Here is a 17452-nt window from a genome sequence, read left to right as displayed (position 1 = left end):
CCGCTACACTAAATCGTAAGTTTTGTCCCAATTCTTTAAGAATGACCCCTGAATCAGAAAGGCCGTAGAATAAATAGTTGAAATTACTCAAAATACTTTAGCATAAAGAGCGAGGTATTTATCTCCTCCTAAATACCTCCCTCTTTATGCTAAAGTATTATTAGAACCCCTCATATGCGTAATAATCTCTGTTCGAGTTTCAATGCTACTCCTTCCTTTCATTTGAAAAAAGGTTTCATGTTTATTTTTCATTGTTTTCTTATAGTAATGCTATTAAATCCTGCGCCCTTTTCATTGAATTTTTCTTCCCCCATGACAGTCCTCCAAGGAAAGATCCTCCAACATAGCCCCCTCTCCTCAGCCCACCCCCAAACAAGATAAAATCCCCCTGAAAACGTCTGTACACTTCCCAATAACCATTACTATATGTAAACGCTGGTCAAAGTTTGTAACTTGCAGCCCCTCCCCCAGGGATTGTGGCGGAGTAAGTCATCCCCAAAGACAGTTATTATGGTTTTTGACTATGCTGAACAAAATGGCTATTTCAAAATTTTGATACGTTGACTTTGGGAAAAAAATGAGCGTGGGAGGGGGCCTAGATGCCCTCCAATTTTTTTTGGTCACTTAAAAAGAGCACTAGAACTTTTCATTTCCGTTACAATGAGCCCTCTTGCGACATTCTAGGACCACTTGGTCGAAACGATGTCCCCTGGAAAGAAAAAAAAAAAAAAAAAAAAAAAAAAAAAAAAAAAAAAAAAAAAAAAAAAAAAAAAAAAAACGGTGATTTGTCTTCTGGCAAAAAACACAAAATTCCACATTTTTGTAGATAGGAGCTTGAAACTTCTACTTAAGGGTCCTCTGATACGCTGAATCTGATGGTGTCATTTTCGTTAAGATCCTACGACTTTTAGCGGCTGTTTCCCCCTATTTTCTTAAATAAGGCAAATTTTCTCAGGTTTTCTCGTAACTTTTGATGGGTAAGACTAAACTTGATGAAACTTATATATTTAAAATCAGCATTAAAATGTGATTCTTTTGATGTAGCTATTGATATCAAAATTCAATTTTTTAGAGTTTTGGTTACTATTGAGCCGGGTCGCTCCTTACTACAGTTCGTTACCACGAACTGTTTGATTAGATGTATTTTATTTATTTAATTATAATTATAATTTCGTTCAGATAGTATTTATTTATTCTTTGCCAAATAAATGGTGCGAATGCAATACATATGTTAGGCGTATAATTTAAATTACTTTTAAAATGTATGCAATCTGGGGGAATTGAGCCCACGGCCTCCTACAAAGCAGGCTACCTTTTCAGAGGGCAGTGGGTTCAATTCCCGCCGATGGCATATCTGTATAACAAATTACTATTATTTGTTATGAATAGCACGTGCCTAATAGACCATTGAAGAACCCTTGAAGCATACCGTACTCATATAGTTAACACAGTTAATAATGTCAATATAATTAATAAAATAATTAGTAATATTGGAGTAGCTTAATTATTATTTTCCAGGTTCGTCAACAGTTCGTTGATAGAAACTGTATTGTGCCCAGTGTGCGTAAAACTGAACCCCTTTTAAACTAAACACATTTAACTGAAACCTTGTTCAACTAAACCCCCATTTCCTTCAACACAATTCGACTCAATCCCTATTCAAATCAGTCCCCTTGCAACTTAACCCCCTTTTAACTCAGTCCCATGCAAAACAATCCCCTTCCAACTAGAACCCCATTTAAATCAAGCCCTGCTGGACTCAAACCAACACAAAGCCTAATAATAGTTTGAACTAGCGCTGATTAAAAGCTCAAAATTTGCTTCTCGGTTCCGTCGCTGAGCTAGTGTTGGAGAAAAAAGGAAAGAAAAAAAAAGACACGTCCGGGTATTTTTCAAAATTTTCAAACTTTTTTTAAAGCTCTTTTTCAAAAAAACAAATAAACACGCACCCGTGATTTGTCTTCTGGCAAAAAATACAAAATTCCACAATAAAAGGATCCGCCAATGTATAAAGACTATTGCATTCTAGTCAACTACTATCACTCCCTGATATCAATACCTTTTCGAGTTATATTTCTGATTCGAGGAGGGTTGAGCTGAACAGGGTTGATTTAAATAGGGGTTGAGTCAAAAAGGGTTAAGTTAAACAGGGGTTGAGTTGCAAGACGATTGAGTAAAATAAGGGTTGATTTGCACGAGGTTTGAGCTAAATAAGCGTTGACTAACACTGGGTCGGGTTGAATAGGGTTCGATTACACGGGAGTAGAATTGAATAATGGCTGAGTTGCATGGGTGATGAGTTGAATGGGTGATGAGTAGAGTTGAATGGGGTTTAGTAAACCAGGGGTTGAGTTAAAGGGAATGTCAGTTAAATAGGGGTGAGTTGCACGAGGGTTCAGTCAAACGGGGATTGAGTTGGACGAGCACTGAGTTGCACGAGCGCTGAGTTCTACGGGGTTCAGTTGCATGGGGTTCAGTTAAACGGAGATTGAGTTAAACGGGGGTTGATTTGCACAAGAAGTGAGTTAGATAAGGGTTGATTTACACGGGGTTGAGTTGAACAGGGTTCAGTTACTCGGGAGTTGAGTTGAATAAGGTTTGAGTTGCATGAGGGAGGAGTTGAATAGGGGTTCAGTAAAATAGGAGTTGAGTTTAAAAAAAAGAGTTCAGTTAACGGGGGTTCAGTTGCACGAGAGTTCATTTAAACGAGGGTTTAGTTGCACGAAGGTTGAGTTGCATGGGGGCTCAGTTAAACGGGGTTGAATTGCAAGAGGTTTAGTTAAATAGGTTGAGCTGCACGGCCATCAGTTAAACAAGGGCTGAGCTGTAAGAGAACCATTGTACCCGTACTTTTCGCTAGAAAAGACATTCCAGTTATTATTTTATGTTCAATAGGATGGATATGGAAAACACAATCATTGTTGAGGCCAGCGAATCGACTGAACGGGTCAGGATCAAGAGGGTCAGGGTAAGGATGAATAATACCCCTAGGGAGCCCAGGGTGAATCAAACACTAGATGTTCTGTGATTTTTTTACAAGTAAATGAATAGCAAAAGATCCAAAAAAATCCTTAGAATACCTTGTGATATGTTTCCTTTTGCCATGTTTTAACCTGGTGTGTTACATCATTAGCCATGCCATCTCTTATTCTTAAATGTATATCCGAGAGTCGATCTGCCTCCACTAGAACTCCTTTCCAAGCTGCCTCTGTGGTACCATACTCAGGTCCTGAAAGAAGTTACAAGACATTAAAAACCAAAGTGTTCAACACGAAAAACGAACAAAAATCGCATTGGAATTGCTTAGAAACAACAACTAGTTAATCAGGTGCAACGGCCCAAAGTTCACATGTGGGACAACTACACCAGTTGGAAACTAGGAGCTTCACTTTCTAGTAATCGTTCTTCTATTCTATTTCATTACTCTAGAATTCTAACACTTTCTAGCATCAGATCCAATATATTGAAGCTTCCGGTGCATCATGTAGACTACTCAAAATTTCAAAAATGTATTTAGTAGTTAAGGATGTCATTTACACATAAAACGAGAAAGCCATTGATGCTTTTAAAAATGTAAGAAGACGGGCATTGTTCATAAGGCTCAACAAGATAGTTGTTAAACATAAGAAGATAAGAAACTGCGCCTTGGCAGTCTCCATTTCGAACAAAGATTCTTCCGTCACGGAGTACCTGTTCCTTAAACCTTGAAAGAGAAATTAGTCTTATCTTTATAATCTATGCTTCTTAAAATAAAAAAGGTATTTAAGCATTAAAATTTGTAGAGTTAAAGCCTTACTTTTGGGTAAATTCGACCTTTTTTAGGAATCACGGTCCTTATCATTTCAGTCAAAACAGCTGTCATAGATACATAAAAAAACGAAGCAATTGGCCTTGTTATGGCACTTGGTATTAACCAAGTGGCATATAGCAATCGCAAATTCTGTCGGTCTGTCTGTCGGTCCCGGTTTTGCTACTTTAGGTACTTCCAGGTAAGATAGGACGATGAAATTTGGCAAGCATGTCAGGGACCGGACCAGATTAAATTAGAAATAGTTATTTTCCCGATTTGACCATCTGGGAGGGGAGTGGGGGGCCGGTTAATTCGGAAAAAATAAAAAAAATGAAGTATTTTTAGCTTATGAGCGGGTGATGGGATCTAAATGAAGTTTGATGTTTGGAATGATATTGTGTCTCAGAGCTCTTATTTTAAATCCCGACCGGATCTGATGATATTGGGGGGAGTTGGAGGGGGGAAACCTAAAATCTTGAAAAAAACACTTAGAGTGGAGGGATCGGGATGAAACTTGATGGGAAAAATAAGCACAAGTCCCAGATACATGATTGACATGATTGGAACGCATCCGCTCTCTTTGGGGTAGTTGGGGGGGTTGCGGGGTAATTCTGAAAAATTAGAAAAAATGAGGTATTTTTAACTTACGAACGGGTGATCGGATCTCAATGAAATTTCATGTTTAGAAGGATATCGTGTCTTAGAGCTCTTATTTTAAATCCCGACCGGATCTGGTGAAATTGGGGGGGATTTGGGAGGGGGAAACCTAAAACTTGGAAAAACACTTGGAGTGGAGGGATCGGGATGAAACTTGGTGGGAAAAATAGACATAAGTCCTAGATACATGATTGACATAAACGGAACGGATCCGCTCTCTTTGGAGTAGTTGGGGGGGGGGGGGGGGTAATTTCTGAAAAATTAGAAAAAATGAGGTATTTTTAACTTACGAACGGGTGATCGGATCTCAATGAAATTTGATATTTAGAAGGATATCGTGTCTCAGAGCTCTTATTTTAAATCCCGACCGGATCTGGTGACATTGGGGGGGGGGGGGGGAGGGGGAAACCTAAAACTTTGAAAACGCTTAGAGTGGAGGGATCGGGATGAAACTTGGTGGGAAAAATAATTACAAGTCCTAGATACATGATTGACATAACCGGAACGGATCCGCTCTCTTTGGGGTAGTTGGGGGAGGGGTTAATTCTGAAAAATTAGAAAAAATGAGGTATTTTTAACTTACGAACGGTTGATCGGATCTGAATGAAATTTGATATTTAGAAGGACATCGTGTTTCAAAGCTCTTTTCTTAAATCCTGGCCGAATCTGGAGACATTGGGGGAAGTTTGGGGCGGGGGAACCAAAAATCATGGAAAACGCTTAGATTGGAGGGATCGGGATGAAACTTGGTGGGAAAAATAAGCAGAAGTCTTACATACGTGATTTACATAATTGGAACGGATCCGCTCTATTAGGGGGGGGGGGGTAATTCTGAAAAATAAGAAAAAATTACGTACTTTTAACTTACGAAGGAGTGATCGAATCTTCATGAAACTTCATATTTAGAAGGACCTCGTAACTCAGATTTCTTATTTTAAATCTCAACCGGACCAAGCGTAATTGGGGGGGGGGCAGTTGGGGGGACCGGAAATCTTAGAAAATACTTAAAGCGGTGAGATCAGGATGAAACTGGATGGGAAGAATAGAAACCTGTCTAAGATACATGACTGACACAACCGGACCAGATCGGCTCTCTTTGGTGGAATTGGTGGGGGGGGATAATTTTGAAAATTGAGGTATTTGTTACTTACGAAAGGGCGACCAGATCTTAATGAAGTTTGATATTTAGAAGGATCTTGTGCTTTAAAGCTCTAATTTTAAATTCCGACCAGATCCTGTGAAATTGGGGGGAGTTGGAGGGGGAAACCGGAATTCTTGAAAAACGTGAAAATTGGGGTATTTTTATCTTACGAATAGATGATCGGATCTTAATGAAATTTGATTTTTAGAAGGAATTCATGTCTCAGTGCTCTTTTTTTCAAATCCCGACCAGATCTTTTGACAATGGGGGGAGTTGGAGGGGGAAATCTTGGAAAAACACCTGGAGTGGAGGAATCGGGATGAAGCTTGGTGGATAGAATAAACAAATGTCCTTGATACGTGATTGACAGAATCGTACTGGATTCGCTCTCTTTGGAGGAGTTGGGGGGAGGGGTTCAGTGATTTGGCGAGTTTGGTGCTTCTGAACGTGCTAGGACGATGAAAATTGGTAGGCGTGTCAGGGAGCTGCACAATTTGACTTGATAAAGTCGTTTTCCCAGATTCGACCATCTGGGGGGCTAAAGGGAGAGGAAAAATTAGAAAAAATTAGGTATTTATAACTTACGAGTGGGTGATCGGATCTTAATGAATTCTGATATTTAGAAGGACATCTTGACTCAGAGCTCTTATTTTAAATCCTGATCGGCATTAAGCCTCTTAGTTTCCTTTTTAAATCAATCTATTGATTCATAGAATTTTGTTAGAGCTCATACCATATGATCTCTTGGCTCTTAGCTCTTCTCGCCTCGTCACAAGTGCCATATGAGCTCTTAGCTCTTGTTTTTTTTTTTACAATTACATCCTAGCAACTATTACCCACCAGAACATTTCATTTTAAACACTTGTCAAATAGCCACTTGTTATAGACACTTGTAAAAAAAACGAACAAAAGGATTGCAGAGTCTTTTCGTGTGGGATGCAACTGGCATCAGTTTATTTTTCGTGCAACTATTCGGGCTGGCATAGGAGGTGGTAGAAATACAAGACGTTGAGAGAGCAAGAAGTGGCCGAAGCAGATCATCAATGTGATTTGAGAGCCGAGTTGTAGTTAATACATTTGCAGCAATAATAACTCAGGTACCAAACATAGTGAAGCTGCGGGCTCCCTTTGGGACACACATATTCTAGGAGAGGTCAAAAATGTGTAAGGTACGATGTTTCAAGTTGGGAAGTCGGGAAACCTAAGCGACGCGTTGCCACCAACGTCCGTAGAGCAGAATATCTCCTCTTCACTAGCTCTTGCAAATGAATAGCGAACATACAGTCCAGACTAATGTAAACTCTACAATACCCGCAGACGAAACAAAAGGTTATAAAGGGCGTGGCACAGAAGAAACAAAGATTTAGCAGGTTGCATCTGACAATTTTTCTTTCCTAGCTTTCATTGACTTAAAGACTGTTTCCCGTGGATTGCATTTTGAAATTAGTCACAGCCTTTTGAAGAAATTTGAGAAATGATGACAAGTCATAAACATTTTTGAATTGATTATTCAAACCAGAAAGGGTGTAATTGATAACAACAAGAATAAGCAGAGTGGCTAGTTTAGTGCCGTGTGGGGCACCACAAGTAATTTCTGCTCCTTCCGACTCGACATCGCCAGGTAAAGGGGTGTGCACTTTTTGATGCCTATGTCTTAAAAAATCGACTACCAATAGGACAGTATGGTTAAGAATCCCATCACCTTGAGAATTCCAGTTGTACGAAGCAGTGGCTTTTTAGTAGTCAACCAGAAATAAATCAAGGCGGGTGAAGACTACTTTCAAAACCAAAGGAGTGGAGCAATTCTGTTGTTTTGCAATTTTTTCACTGAATATACAAAAAAAAATAATCGATTTTAAATAAAAACATACCCCCAACCCAAAAGAGAAATGAACTTTTAAAAATCTAATAGGGGGCGAAAATTCTTCAGAGATAGGAGGGGGCTAATCCCTTCGCCAGCTAAAGCCCCTGGCGGTAAGAATTCAACTATCAAATAGTAAAGCCACACCAATTAGACAGTGCCTAGTGGCGTTCATAAGCATGTGACATACATGCTACTATACATTGACCCCGTTTGAAATAAATAGTATGCGTGAGCCCCACCATAGTAACAACCGTCGACAAAAGCTCAGATTTCTGAATACTATCCGTTTTATCTTGTTTTTTTTTTTTTTTTTGGGGGGGGGGGGGGTTAATGTCGCACTTGCACAACAGAAGTGGAAAATTGAAACGCTAACAATTTGGTTTGAAAAACTAGCATTTAACACTAATTTGTCCCCAATTATTGAGTGCTAATATGTCTGTGTAAATCTTGCCAAATTCATCTCACAGATAGGAAAATAGCTGTTCCAAGCCTTCATATTTTCTGATTTCAAAAAAAATTGTGCCTTAAATCTGAACTCTGATTGGTCGATCACAAAAATATGCTGGAAAGTCGAACAACTACCAACTCGTGGAACGAGGAAACGGACACATGATTGGCGCTACAGACGTGGGTAATTTTAGTTTCCACCGACATTTATGATTATAATGTTGCCTGGGGGTAAATATTCGTATACAGTGAACAAGTGAGGAATTCTTCTTTTTCAGAAATAATGAGTATCAGGTAGCATGTGGTCAAAACGCGCCTCGCATGATAAGAAGCGTATCAAGCTTGATGCCTTTACCGCGCATGGTTGAATAAGGGGCGGTCCATGATGTACATCAAGTGCCAGAAAAAGGGCATCCCGTCGGATTCGAGCTCACAGGGGATGATCAAAATAGGACCATAAAGTAATTTCTCACATGCAGAAAAACAGAATAACCATTTTATCGTTTCGTTATGACAATCATTTCCGAATTTGGATTTGGATACATTATCCTTTACGAACATTTATATGTCGCAGATTTTTGTAGGTTTTTGTAATAAAAGTAGTTTCTTGATAATAGCCAACAAAGATGATTTGGCAAGCACAATGGAAAACACTATTGTGAACAGACCAATTGCAGAAACAACTTTATTCCAAAACCAAATCACGCAATCCGGAAATGCAAAATAATTGTCTTGGCAAGTCCAGTAGACTAATTAAGACCCGTTTAGTCAGCAAATATCACTATGGATTTTCAGAATATTCTCCTAGACCCTGTTCTTGTGATTTATTAGCTATTAAGAAAAACAATAATAAGACCAAGGACAAATTAGGAGATTTAGCCAAGGCTTTAGCGGGGACGGCAATTCACAAAAATATGAGGAGAGGGGATTTAATTTTGTGATTCGGATACAAAATATGTATTGTCACAATCTGGGGGAGGAGGGGGGCAATTTATTTCATTTTTTCCATGATAACACCAAGCAAAGTATACTTCTAAATATATTCCGATTGAATATGGGGAATTTAGCTCTCTATTTTTTAATCTAGAGCTGCTAATTATTCAATTTCCAAGATTAGCGGCATACCATGAATTATTCCATGGTGCCAAAAATCTTACTACAAAAAATATTTTAGGTATTTCAAAAGCAATTTTAGTTTTACGCAACTTTTAATATTGTTCTTCATTGAATCTATCGTCCAGGGAAGCCTACATAAAAATTTAAAATATACAACTGGTAAATATCTAATTGAAGACTTTTGGCATATCAGCCTGTAGTTCATGGAACCAAGAACACTTATAACAAAAAAAAGGCCTTTAAGTATTCAAAATAGCAACATTTCATTTATTTTAATGTTTCGTTTTTTTTTGTTTTTAGTATCCAACCGAAAGTCAACTCAATATTTGGAATTTAAACTGCTAATTATCAAATTCTTAAGCGAGCAGCATGTCATCAAGCAATTGATAGAGCCGAGAGTCTTGCTATAAAAATAAAAGTTTAGTTGCTCTAAGAGTTATTTGACTTTTAGTTTAAAATTTAATATTTCCTTTAGGCTATTGTATATGCCATCCATAGAAAATCTTTCTCAACATTTTTAATTTGAAGTTGTTGAAGATTTGGTTACAAAGAATTGCCATCACCATTACTATTACCTGTGATTACCATTACCATCTAGTAACTGATGACGCAAGTCCATTAGACACATTGAGACCAGTTATGTCATTAAATGTTGCCATTTCTTAAAATATGGCCCTAGACTCTGTTCCTGGAGATTGATTAAAAAAAAAAAAAAAAGTTTTTTTTTAACTGAAAGTAAGGAGCAACATTAAAACTTAAAACGAACAGAAATTACTCTGTGTATGAAAGGGGCTGTTCCCTCTTCAACGTCCCGCTCTTTACGCTAAAGTTTGACTCTTTCTCTCAATTCTACTTGATAACTTTAGCGTAAAGAGCGGGACGTTGAAGAGGGAACAGCCCCTTTCATACACAGAGTAATTCCTGTTCGTTTTAAGTTTTAATGTCGCTCCTTACTTTCAGTTGAAAAACTTGTTTTTTTATTTAATTTCTGAACGTTTTTGAATTAATGCATGTTTGATTTTGGCTCTCCGCAAATGAATAATTAAAACGAAATTTTGCTAGATGGCTTTCTCATAGTTTTGATCAGATGATTTTGAAAAAAATGGTGGGGTAGGAGGCCCAGTTGCCCTCCAATTTTTCGGTTACTTAAAACGGCAACTAGAATTTTTAATTTTTACCGAACGTTTTTATTAGTAAAAAATATACGTAACTTAGAAATTAACTTACGTAATGAACTTATATATTCGTATATTTTTATTATGTATATGAGGGGGTTTGCCCCCTCGTTAATACCTCGCTCTTTACATTAAAGCTTTAATTTTGTCTTAATTCTTTAAGATTGACCCCTGAATCGCAAAGGCTGTAGAATAAATAGTTGAGACTACAAAAAATACTTTAGCGTAAAGAGCGAAGTATTTAGGAAGAGATGAACCCCCCATATACGTAATAATATCTGTTCGTTTTAAGTGTTAATGCAGGTCCTTACTTTCAATGGAAAAAACTTTTTCATGTTTATTTTTTCATTGTTTTTTTTATTTTTTAAATAGTGCTAGAAAATCCTGCGCCCCCTTCACGGAATTTCTCTTCTCCTATGACAAATCCCTCCAAGGGAAGATCCTCCTACTTCACCTCCTCCCCTGAACCCCCTCCCTCCCCAACCGAAAATCCCCCTGGAAAGGTCTATACACTTCCAAATAACCATTACTGTAGGTAAACACTGTTCAAAGTTTGTAACTTGCAGCCCCTCCCCCGGGGACTGTGGGGGAGTAAGTCAGCCCCAAATACATAGTTATCATGTTTTTCGACTATGCTGAACAAAATGGCTATCTCAAAATTTTGATACGTTGACTTTGGGAAAAAAATGAGCGTGGGAGGGGGCCTAGGTGCCCTCCAATTTTTTGGTCACTTAGAAAGAGCACTAGAAATTTTAATTTCCGTTAGAATGATCCCTCCCGCGACATTCTAGGACCACTTGGTCGATACGATCAACCCAGGGAAAAAAACACAAACAAACAAACAAACAAATAAACACGCACCCGTGATCGGTCTTCTGGCAAACAATACTAAGTTCCACATTTTTGTAGATAGGAGCTTCAAACTTCTACAATAGGGTTCTCTGATACGCTGAATGCGATGGTGTGATTTTCTTTAAGATCCTATAATTTTTAGGGGGTGTTTCCCCCTATTTTCAAAAACAAGTCAAATTTTCTCGGGCTCGTAACTTTTGCTGGGTAAGACTAAACTTGATGAAACTTATATATTTAAAATCAGCATTAAAATTCGATTCTTTTGATGTAGCTATTGGTATCAAAATTTTAGAGTTTCGTTTACTATTGAGATGGGTCGCTCTTTACTACAGTTCGTTACAACGAACTGTTTGATGATCTATCAATGAAAACAAAATTTTATAGGATCAAGGAGACTTTGAAAGCCTTAGGGTCTAAAGACCCAAAATCATTCGAATTAATTTATCCCAAAGACCTAATATCACTAAACGCCAAATTCCGCTATTTTAAGCTATGTCCATACATTTTTCCTCAGTGTAATTAAATATTAGAGCCAACTACTTTAAAAAGTTACTTTAAAAAGTAGAGTTGTGACAGAGAGCCAAACTTTAGCGTAAAGAGTGAGGTGTTGAGAAGGGGACAGCCCCTTTCATATATGGAATAATTTCTGTATGTTTTAAGTTTTAATGTCGCTCCTTACTTTCTGTTAAACAAAGATTTTTTAAATTTAATTTCTGAACGTTTTTCAACTAATGCAGGTTCGATAAATAAAAGTTCAAATAGGGATCAAATCATTTTAATAAGAAGGATTTTATCCCTATTTGTGCTTTTATCTATCGTCATGAAAACGCAGTCTGGTCTTCGAAATGATCTAATGCAGGTTCGAATTTGGCTCACTGTACATAAAAAATTAAAAAGGAATTTGCATATTAATTTAGGCTAAGTTTCCCCCCGTGTAAAATTCCTCTGAAAAGTTCACCTCCAGAAACTAACCTTCCAATGTGAAAATTTCCCCGTATAAAATAACCGCTCCACCACCGGAAAATTCCAACTCCTTGGACAATTCCCTTTAATACCTACCCATGTAAAATTTCCTTAGACAATTCCCCTTAATACCTACACATGTAAAATTAAGTCGGCAAAGAGAAAGTAAGACAAATAAAAATAATTGTGTAGGGGCTGTGTGGGGTTATACTATCCTCAAAGACATAGTTATTGGGCTTTTTAACTATGCTGAACAAAATGGCTATCTCAGAATTTTCATCGGATGAATTTTAGAAAAAGAGTTAGGTGGAAAGGGGGCCAGTTACCCTCCAATCTTTTTGATCGCTTAAAAAGAGAAGTAGAACTTTTAATTTCCGTTTGAATGGGCCCTTTTTCGATATTCTAGGACAATTGCCTTGATACGATCACCCCCGAGGAAAACAAACGCAACAAAAAACATAAAAACAGTAAACACGCATCCGTGATCCTTCTTTTGGCGAAAAAAAAAAAAAAAATTCCACATTTTTGCCGATGAAAGCTTGCAAATTCTAGATCAGGGTTCTCGGATACATTGAATTTGATGGTGTGATTTTCATTAAGATTCTTTGACTTTTAGGGGATGTTGCCCCCTTTTTCGAAAAACAGGTAAATTTTCTCTGACTCGCTTTTGATGCGTAACCGTAAACTTAATGAATCTTGTATATTTGGAATCAACAAAATAAGCCAATTTTTTTATATATCTATTGATATCAAAATTCCGTATTTTAGACTTTCGGTTACTATTGAGCCGCATCGCTCCTTATTTACAGCTCGTTCCAAGATCTGTTTGATTAGATAAAATAAACAAAACATATTTTTTCATGAAAGTAAGGAGCAACATTAAAACGTAAGACGATCAGAAATAATTACGCTTATGAGGGGGACGTCCCCCTCCTCGACATCTCGCTCTTCACACTAAACGGTTTTTGTACCTTTTAAAAAGCTTCTTTTTGTTCTAATTAAATGACCCTTATGTTTCAGAGGTTGTTCTCAAGAATTAGGATAAAATTCAAACTTTAGCGTAAAGAGCGAGGTTTGAGGAGGGGAAACCCACCCTCATATAAGCAACAAGTTCCTTTCGTTTCAAATATTGTCGTTCTTTACTTTCAGTTGAAAAAACTGTTTCCTTATTTAATTTATGATCATTTTTTAAATAATGCCCGAAAATGTAGCTCCACGTCCACGGAAAAATTCCCCTGCCCACGGAAATATCCTCTAGACATTTCAATCCTGGTGAAAGTTTACCCCCGGACAATTACCCTTAACATCTTCACGCGTAAAATTGAGTTGGCAAAGAGGAAACAAGACATATAAAAAGAATTTCGAATAGGAATTCTGGCAAATACCCCCAGCGAAAAACTTCTCCAGAAAAGTTCATCCCCTGGAAACATCCCTCCCCAAAGAAAATTTTTCCCACAGGAAAGTCACCCCCCACCCCAAAAATCCAAGCATACTTCCCAATAACAAATACTATACGTAAACAATCGGCGACTTTTAAAACTTAAAGAAACAACAAAGAGAGATAAAACTAAAAGAAAAACCTCAAACAAGATTGCGGCCAGTAGAGAGAAAAGACTAAAATGACGCGGATATTGCGCCTGTATCTGAACTAGGCGTCCTCAGCACAAGATAAAAAGACAAAACACTAAACTAAAAACAACTAAAACCACCAACAATAATAATAGATACAATTATCCCTACGTGGATCAGATTTAAAATAAGAGCTCTGAAGCACAAGATCCTTCTAAATATCAAATTTCATTAAGATCTGACCACCCGTTCGTAAGTTGCAAATGCCACATTTTTTTCTAATTTTTCCAAATTACACCCCCCCCCTCCCTAACTCCCCCAAAGAGAGCCATTCCGGTCTGGTTATGTCAATCAAGTATCAAGGACTTGTGCTTATTCTTCCCACCAAGTATCATCACGACCTCTCCACTCTAAGCGTTTTCCAAGATTTCCGGTTTCCTCCTCCAACTCCCCCCAATGTCACCGGATCCCGTCAGAATCTAAAATAAGAGATCTGAGACACGAGGTCCTTCTAAATATCAAATTTTATTAGGATCCAATCACCCGTTCGTAAGTTAAAAATACCTAATTTTTTCTAATTTTTCCAAATTACCGAATTATCCACCCCCCAAATCCCCCAAAGAGAGTGAATCCGGTCTAGTTATGTCAATCACGTATCTAGGACTTGTGCTTATTCTTCCCACCAAGTTTCATCCTGATCTCTCCACTCTAAGCGTTTTCCAAGATTTCCAGTTCCCCCCTCCAACTCCTCCCAATGACACTGGATCCGACGGGATTTAAAATAAGAGATTTGAGTTACCAGGTCCTTTTAAATATGAAATTTCATTAAGATCCGATCCACTCCTTTGTAAGTTAAAAATACCTCATTTTTTCTAATTTTTCAGAACTAACCCTCCCCCCGACTCCCCCAAAGAGAGCGGATCCGTTCCGGTTATGTCAATCACGTATCTAGGACTTGTGCTTATTTCTCCCGCCAAGTTTGATCCCGATCCCACCACTCTAAGCGTTTTCCAAGATTTTAGGTTCCCCCTCCAAATCCCCTTAATGTCACTGGATCCAGTCGAGATTTAAAAAAAGAGCTCTGAGACACGACATCCTTCTAAATATCAAATTTCATTAAGATCCGATCACCCGTTCGTAAGTAAAAATGCCTCAGTTTTCCGATTTTTCCGAATTAACCTTCCCCCACTACCCCCCCCCCCCCAGATGGTCAAATCGGGAAAACGACTATTTCTAATTTAATATGGGCTGATCCATGATACGCCTGCCAAACTTCGTCGTCCTAGCTTATCCGGAAGTGCCCACTAGCAAAACCGGGACAGACCGAAAGAATTCGCGATCGCTATATGTCACTTGTAAATACCAAGTGCCATAAAAAAGCAGAGACATGATTAAAGTACATGGAAAAATGAACATTTTTGCAGCAGGAGCAAAGATCAAGGAGTGAAAGAATATCAATACTAAATATAAATAAAATCGTTCTCGATAGACAAATGTCATAACAAAGATAATAAAGAAGGTTGCTATGATTATAAGGAAAATAGATGGAAAAGACAACAGAAAGAGGGATGAAAGAAAAAATGAAAAAGAAAAAATAGTGGGTGAATTGAAAAGCATTCATCGGAGTTACGAAAATTCGATTACATGATGAAAGAGAATAATATAGATGACCAAAGGAACCTCCCTTCCTTTGTTCCGTTATACAAAGCTAACTTCCGATAAAGATCAATCAATCAACATCGCAACCCCTCCTTACCTTTGAATAATTTTTCTCAAGTCATTCTGTCGGTTTCACTTACGAATATAATAAAGCAAACGAGCATTTCTTCATCCCTTTGACAAAACAAATAAATGAATAAGCTAAGGTCAAGTTCCAAAACTTTTTTTTCTTTTACCAAAAAGGCAGACAGCGACAAATATCATCAATAATATACCCCTAATTAATTATAGAGGATAATAGCGTAGTCCCTTTTTTCACAAAATCCGTGCCACCAGGCGACTAAGAACTTGGGGCCCAACATGCCACCAGTCAGCTATTTGCTCAGGCTTCCCCACTGTAACAGCGCTGCCCTTCCTTTTATAGGAATGAACAGACAGGTTTTCAGTGACAGCAATCCAGGGGGGACCCTTCCAAACGGGGATAACAGCGTCTTACAAATATGTTCTTCATATGCTCTGTGCCAAATGTCTCCTCTTGTAGGTAACCTGACTATGTAGTATTTCTGCATGTTGTGACAGGTCGTTGGCTCTGCAAATGACACCCCAAAAACAACCATCGCTACTGTGTAGTTGTACCCCAGCTCCCCTAATGGCTGGATGTAGCCTTAGGCTATATAAAAAAACGTAGCTGATCTGGTTTAGCTGATTGGTATTAAAGAATAAATGAAACCCAAAACGAATAGAAATTAAATAAACAATCATAGCAAACAAACATACAATAGGCACTAATATAAATAAATAAATCTTAAAACGAGTAAAGCTTAAATTGAATATGCAAATCAAGGTTAAAACGAAGAAAAATCACTGGAAACAAGGGTTTGGCTACTGCCCCCTTCCCTAACTGCAAAATTCTAAAGCCACTGCGTCACTGGTGCTTTACTGAAAAATATATGTGTCTTGAACAATCTTTGAAAGAACTAATAAAGTTAAACTGAATATTTCATATCTAATGACACTAATTGCTGAAAATAAGTTCCAGGTTTTATTTCAATGTTATTTTTATTTTCAATGTTGTATCGTTTTCAGTTAAGAACCAATGATGCAGTAGGCTCTAGACTTTGGCAGTACCCAAAGGAATAGGGATTCTAGGAATATGGTCTTTGAGTATTATAATCCTATATTGAATCATTTAAGCTTCTCTTCAGTACTAGTCAACTACCTTAACAATGTATTAAGGGCGCAGGCAGTATTTTTGTTCGGGAAGGTTTTTACAATTATAAACTTTATATAACGCATCAAAAGTTTGTTTGTATGCTTTTTTGTTACATTTTTACTACTGGAACTAAAACTTCCGGGAGGGTCAAACCCTCTACCCTCCCCCCCCCGGATACGATCTTACTATGTATCCCACCTTTTCATACTACCTGACTGATTATGTAGGTGATTTGGCATCTTGCTCCTACTCTTATGACTTGGACCTACCTTTAATTAATTTTGACTAAATATTTTGAATTTAAAATTAATCCCCTTTGATTATTCAATTCTCAACTGATTATTCAGTAACTATTTACTGTTGGCTATTACTAATCAATAGCATTTAAATATCTTTTTTCCATAAGAGTTTAAGTTTTTCGACTAGCCACTCAACAGCTTTACTTTATTCGTCACTATTTCAACACGATAACTTATTAATTACCTGTAACCACTTATAATTAATTCATTTAATTACCTTTTTCAATAAGTTCTTGCCATTTTTTGGACCAGCCTTTCAGCAACTTCGCATAAGTCTTCTCTATTTCAGCACGTTCGTTCACAAGCTTGATCAGATCATCGCACAATCGATTTCCATCCTCTATTCGTTTTGTAGTCCTTTTATAATTACTGGGTTCCCAGAAACTTTCGCTCCCTGACACCAGGAGCGCGTCGTCACTGTGATGGGACATTTCCCCAATTAATTAATTCACTGCCAAATTATACGACAATTCCTTTCAGCGATTTGAAACATTCATTTAGAGACGAATTAGATTGTTAAACTTTGGTTATGTCTGAAAAAAAAATAGCATATAAAGATACAGCAGTACATTTTCTTAGAGAGCATCAATTGTGTCCATTTTTTTTATTATCATTCTTTTTATTCAAAAATATAGATGATTCTTCCATTAAATAGGAGCCTCCCAAGGAACTGCTTTCTAAACAGAAACCTTACAAGAAAACTAAAC

The 17452-nt window shown here is 37.6% G+C and overlaps 1 protein-coding gene across 12 annotated transcripts in view; it reads right to left on the bottom strand.

The window, feature by feature from the left end:
* Positions 1 to 17452, bottom strand: part of LOC136041229 (protein kinase C and casein kinase substrate in neurons protein 2-like) — a 119068-nt gene that overhangs the window by 61404 nt on the left and 40212 nt on the right. For all 12 annotated transcript variants that reach the window (XM_065725806.1, XM_065725811.1, XM_065725812.1 and 9 more), the window contains exons 2-3: positions 16963 to 17278; positions 3081 to 3229 (exon numbers count right to left, since the gene is read on the bottom strand). In XM_065725806.1, coding sequence (XP_065581878.1) covers positions 3081 to 3229; positions 16963 to 17176 — 363 coding nt within the window. In that variant the 5' untranslated portion in view covers positions 17177 to 17278. The remainder of the gene's footprint in view (positions 1 to 3080; positions 3230 to 16962; positions 17279 to 17452) is intronic.

This window comes from Artemia franciscana, unplaced genomic scaffold (assembly GCF_032884065.1).
Source record: "Artemia franciscana unplaced genomic scaffold, ASM3288406v1 PGA_scaffold_1180, whole genome shotgun sequence".
Lineage (NCBI taxonomy): Eukaryota > Metazoa > Arthropoda > Branchiopoda > Anostraca > Artemiidae > Artemia > Artemia franciscana.
Note: the sequence above shows the minus strand (reverse complement) of the source record. Positions and strands in the feature narration are given on the sequence as shown.